At 35.7% G+C, this 6,030-nt stretch overlaps 1 protein-coding gene across 1 annotated transcript; it reads right to left on the bottom strand.

The window, feature by feature from the left end:
* LOC109842087 lies at nucleotides 4,729-5,214 on the bottom strand. Its single transcript, XM_020410999.1, has one exon. The coding sequence runs from the start codon at nucleotides 5,212-5,214 to the stop codon at nucleotides 4,729-4,731; it is 486 nt and encodes a 161-aa protein (XP_020266588.1).

Raw genomic sequence — 6,030 nt, 5'->3', positions numbered from 1 at the left:
ATAGTGACCAGTCATCTTCAGATGAAGAAGAGGAAAAAGAAGATCATCAAGCGAATATGTGCTTTATGGCAAATGAATCTGATGATGATCAAGTAAGTAATCATGATGAGTTACTTGACGCATTTAACGAATTATTTTTGAAATACAAGCAACTAAATTCTTCTTTTAAAATATTAAAAAATGAAAATGAAAATTTGAATAACACTTTAGTCTCTCCTTATGCTTCACAAATAGAAGATATTAAAGAGAAGAATAAAGAGTTATTTTCTGAAAATTATAAGTTATCTAGTCACAATCAACTTCTTAAAAAAGAGTGTGATTTCTTTAAAGTTCGTATTTCAAATTTGGATGATAATGTTAAAAGTCTTAAAAAACAAATATGAAACTATATTAATGAATGTAGGTAAATTTAACAAAGGAAAAGAGAATCTAGATAATCTACTTTCTTATCAATTATCTGCTACGAGTAAACAAGGATTAGGATATGTTTCTAACTCTAGTAATGAGAAAACATACTCTTCTATGCAAAAGAAAAATTATGCTTATTTATATTCTAAATTTGTGAAAAGTAATTATCATGCACATAGTGATACATCTATGCATGCTAGTTCTAAGGTATTTTCACATAATGATAGAAAAATGCATATGAAGAAAGTTGCATGTAAGAATATTTTAAAATCCAACTACATTTGGGTTCCTAAAAATGTATGTTTAAGTGATAGAAAGATATACTTATCAAATTACAAAAAGGATATTTGTGATTCTAAAAACTATCTTTCATACAATGTAGGTAAACCAAATTCTTATTGGGTTTGGTTTCCTAAATGCTAATCTCATGGACCCAAAAGTTAAAGGGTACCAAAACATATTTCTTTTATTTTGCAGGTACCTAATAAAAGGGAAACATGGATTTTAGATAGTGGCTGTTCCAAGCACATGACTGGGAACAAGGACTTATTTTCTTCCATACAATTTAAAGATGGAGGAACTGTTACCTTCGGTGACAACAACAAGGGTCAAGTGGTAGGAATTGGAACGGTTGGTATAAACTTTAAAACTCTTATTAATAGTGTGTTATTAGTTGATGGTTTAAAGTATAATTTGCTTAATATAAGTCAATTATGCGATAAAAACTATAAAATAGTGTTTGAAAATGACATGACAATTTTATTGTTCAACGGTTTTAGAAAGAAAAATATTTATATAAACAAAATACTAGGGTTGAACCAGAAGTTTTATATTAATTGTTTCATTATTTATTATCTCCCTTTCTATTCTCCTTTTTGTTAATGACAAAGGGGGAGATATATTAGAATATTGAAATATTGACAACTATTGCAATATTGAAATATTGTTATACAATATTAGGATTACTAATAAGTGCTATTTTTTGTGTGTTAAATTAACATGTATGCATTGTTGCAGGGGGAGTAAGTATGTTTAATTAAAGTTTTTCAATATTATTTGTCATCATCAAAAAGGGGGAGATTGTTGGGAACATGGTTGATGTTACAATATCTCTTGTATTTTGATGATAACAAATCATTGTTTATCTAACATATTTTACTGCAGATTCAAGATATACATCTCAAAGCAACAATCAAGATATTAAGGCTATATCAAAGACAAGATTTCAAAGATCAAAAAGATGAAGTTAATCAAGTCACTTCGCGCTTCAAGAAGAAAATATACTTTACAAGAGTGATGTAATTTTGTCTTTTCTTTTAGAATCTTTGTACAAGCCTTGATCACACACACAACACACACTATTTACTTAGAAAATCATAAAAAATATTCTAAGTATAATCCTAATTTTAATCAACATATGAATAAGTTATTAAACTATTGAAAATATCAAAAATATGGTTTCTGGCCGACCAAAGATAGGTCTGGTCGACTAGATTGATGAGCCAGAAACAGAGATTCAGAAAAATCTCTGTCTGGTCGACCAGATATGGACCTGGTCGACCAGAGGCTCCAGATTCAACCAGGAAATTTTCCAGAAACCCTTTCTGGTTGACCAGGTCTCAATCTGGCCGACCAGACAGTGCTTCCAACAGCCATATTTTTCAAATAAATATGAACGTTTTGTGAACGTTTTTGGCAGTTATTTTTGAATATTTTTGAACTAAAATTATACCTATAAATAGGTGTTAAGTTCTAAAATTTTATATCAGAATTCCTTTCTATAAACTTGAGTTTTTCTTGACTTCTTAAGATCATTTTTGAAGAGAAAAACTGAGTGAAATTTTCAGTTTTGTTCTTGATAAAAGTTCCATTACTCTAGAACAAAAACCATCCCTATAGCCTATTGTAAGTCACTCACATCTACACATCAAGGCTTATAGGAAGAGAAAGTTGTATCATTTTGTTTCAGTTTGATAATCTCTTGAAAGAAGAGATTGTTGTGGCATTGGCAATTGAAGATTGTCAAGGTTGTACGGTTTGCTTGCGGGTTGCAAGTGCTTGCGGTTTTGCAAGTGGAAATAGTGGAGAAATCTCAAGTGAGGCTTGGGGACTGGATGTAGGTCTGGAGGACCGAACCAGTATAAATCCTTGTGTTTGCGTATGCAATTTTCTGTGATTGTCTACACAATTGGTTTGATCTTTCTTACTCTTTGTGATATTATTTTATTGAAATTTAAAGTTTCCGCATTAGATTTCATAAACACTATTCAACCACCCCTTCTAGTGTTTGAGTGCCATTGCAGCGATCCCACAGATCTCTACTCTGAGAATCTTGAAAGGTGGAACTAAGAGTGGGATCTTCACTCTAGAAACCAAAGAGATTCAGATAACCCTAAATGTCGGAAGGTTTGATTACCCAATCTCAAGGTGGATTTCTCGTTTATTGAGATAAAATTCTAACTTTGGTCCTAACTATTAGAAGGTTTGACCAAAGGAAAGTTTTGAGATAACCCTAACTGTCTGAATGTTTGATCACTCAATCTAGATGGAGACCTCTCGTTTATCAAAAGAAAACTCCGGTTTTGATCCTAACTATAGGAAGGTTTGACTAAATGAAAGTTTGAGATGACCCTAACTATAGGAAAGTTTGATCGCTTGATTTGAAAGTGGATCTATTGTTCATAGAAGGAATTGAGAGGGGATTTTAGTTTTGATCCTAACTGTAGGAATGTTTAACCAAATGAAAGTTTGAGACGACCCTAACTGTCGGAAGGTTTGATCGCTCAATTTGAAAATGGACCTCTCATTCGTGGAAGGAATCGAGAGGGGATTTTGGTTTTGGTCCTAACTGTAGGAAGGTTTGAAATTTGAGACGACCCTAACTATAGGAAGATTTGATCGTTTGATTTGAAAGTAAACCTCTCATTCACGGAAGGGATCGAGAGGGGATTTAGCTTTGGTCCTAACTATAGGAAGGTTTGACCAAAAAATAGGAGGAGTGGAGGTACAAATAACAATGGGGGTGTTAATTTGTATAAATCACTTTGTCAACATAGTGGGAGTTTCCGATGTCAAGTCGCAATGACTTAACATGAAAGGGGTTTGATAATCGCCATGAATTAGCAAGTTAAAATTTCAAGTACCATGTCAGGGTCTTAACAGCGGGAATGTTAAGTGCTTAGACACATTAGGAGGTCAAATGGATTTAACCATGAAGAATTTTGGTGGATGCACCATCAACTGATTTGATCAGAGAGGGATTTTATGATGGAAGATTGTAAATTATCGAACACTAGTGGGAATTTTGTAAGGGAAGATTGATCAAACGAAGTGATTAAATCTTATCTTGATAAAAGAGTGCTCTAAGAGTCATGGTGCGGGTTGATGAAATTAATCTTAGCGATTGAAACTAACCAAGGATTGTGAATGAAGGAAAGAATGTATTTTGTTATCTTTTGCTTCACAAAAGAATCCTGGTTACCAGAAAGATGCCGATGACCAAGGAGAATTTTGGCAACTTGTTCCTAAGTAGATTGAGGCAGATGGGAAGTGTTTCATCGTTGAAGGAATTTAAAGTCATAGCGGGAGGGTTTTAATCATCTTGATAATGATTAAATCCCAATAGCGGGGGAATCTTAATTATCGTTATTTTTTGTAATGATTAAGAATGGATTATTCAGATGGTTAGTTTTCATCTTGAATAATCTTGTGATCTCGGGTTATCCTTAAGAATATCATGCGTAGTATTCTGCAGGAACTTCCCATTAGGGGTAAAATCGTACAATAACTTAAGTTGGACATGTCAAATAGGTTATAATAAATGTTCTAGGGACAGTACTTCTTTAGGAACTTTCTATTTATTGGCATCATGATTTTATCTCCGTCTTAGGTGACTAACTGATATGCACCGTTCGAGTAGACTGTCTCTACTATGAACGATCATTCCCATTTGGGTTGGAAGTTTCTTTTCTTCTTGGAATTGAGTACCATTAGTCGCTGAATGACAAGAACTAAGTCTCCTTCCTTAAAGGCTCGTAGTCAGACTTTCTTGTCGAAGGCCCTGAAGATTCTGGCTTGGTACAACTTAATTTGTTGCTGAGCTTCCATGCATTTCTCATCTAACATCTCTAGTTCTTCGAGACGTTTCTGATGTTGTTCCTCTATTATCATCTCTGTTGCGAGAGCAATACGGAGGGATGGAATTTGGATTTCAAAGGGAAGGATGACTTCACATCCGTACACCAAGGAATATAGAGTTGCTCCACTAGGCGTGCAGACTGTGGTGCGATAGGCCTAAAGAGCTTCACTGAGTTTGTCATCCTAATCTCGCTTGTTTGTTCTTACGAGCTTCAAGAGGATCTTGATGATAGTCTTGTTGAAGGCCTCGGTTAGACCATTTATGGTGAGATTGTAGGTTATCGATGAGACGTCTTGAATTTTGAACTTTTCATAGAATTTAATAAAGGTGTTGCTGACAAACTGAGGTTCGTTATCATGCACGATTCGCCTTAGAACACCGTATCGGTATATAATATGATGTTTGATAAATTTGACAACATCACTCATCTTTACTTCTTTGAGTTGAATTGCTTTAGCCCACTTGGAGAAATAATCAGTGATTGCTAGAATAAAGCGATCAGCTTTAGCTAATGGAGGGAAAATGAGACCCACGACGTCCATTCCCCATGTCTCAAATGGCCATGATGTGGCCGAAGGGTGCAAATGCTCTGGGGGTTGATGCATATAATTAGCATGTACTTGATATGCATGACACTGTCGGGCATACGCGACTGCATCTTTGACCATAGTTGAGTAATAATATCCTATTTTTCTAAGACGATCATATAATTTAGGACTAGGTTGGTGTGCACCACAGGTTCCATCATGTGCTTCTTTGAGAGCCTCTTCTGCTTCTTTGGTCGAAAGACATCGGAGTAGCAAGCCATCACACACATGGCGATAGAGCATCAGAGTCGTTGTGTTGTAGAAGAATCTCGGCGCTCTTCACTGAACCGAGTCTCTTTCTTTTATGTCTTCTAGTAATATATCATGCAAGACATAATCAATGATGAGAAAACGCCAGTCTCGAGGTTTGAGTTTGATTCTAGCCGCATGTGCCTCTTTGATGTCCAAGGCACAGTCTGGTATGAAAAGTTGGTGAGTCCTCATGGTGACTAACTATTCCGTCTTAGGAGGTTGTGCCAAAGATACTGCTAGTACCGCCAGTGCATCTGCGTAAGTATTTTGAAGGCGTAAGATGTAGGAGTATGTCATCTCAATAGCTGCTTGGTGGTACGGGATTAGGTCTTGATTCCTAACCTCGTACTCTCCTCGAACTTGGTTGACTATCAGTTAAGAATCACCAAAATCTTCGAGATACTCGATCCCTAGCTCTTTGGCGAAACTGAGTCTAATGAACAATATGTTGTATTCAACCACGTTGTTGGACCCCGACCCGATCAAGGAATAGGCTCGTGGTATAACATGTTTCTCTGGGAAACTAGGACAACTCCGACTCCTACATAAATCTTGGAACATCCAGGAGTGCTTGCTACTTCGGTTGCTCGCGAAGTACCATCAAAGTACAATTGTCACACCTGCTGATGAGAGGTAGTGTTGACT

The sequence above is a fragment of the Asparagus officinalis genome, chromosome 5, assembly GCF_001876935.1.
Source record: "Asparagus officinalis chromosome 5, Aspof.V1, whole genome shotgun sequence".
Classification (NCBI taxonomy): domain Eukaryota; kingdom Viridiplantae; phylum Streptophyta; class Magnoliopsida; order Asparagales; family Asparagaceae; genus Asparagus; species Asparagus officinalis.
The sequence above is the reverse complement of the archived record's forward strand: the minus strand, read 5'-3'. Positions and strand labels throughout refer to the sequence as shown.

What these genes read in the sequence shown, in the direction of transcription:
- LOC109842087 (XM_020410999.1), bottom strand. Translation starts at nt 5,214, where the DNA reads ATGGTCAAAGATGCAGTCGCGTATGCCCGACAGTGTCATGCATATCAA.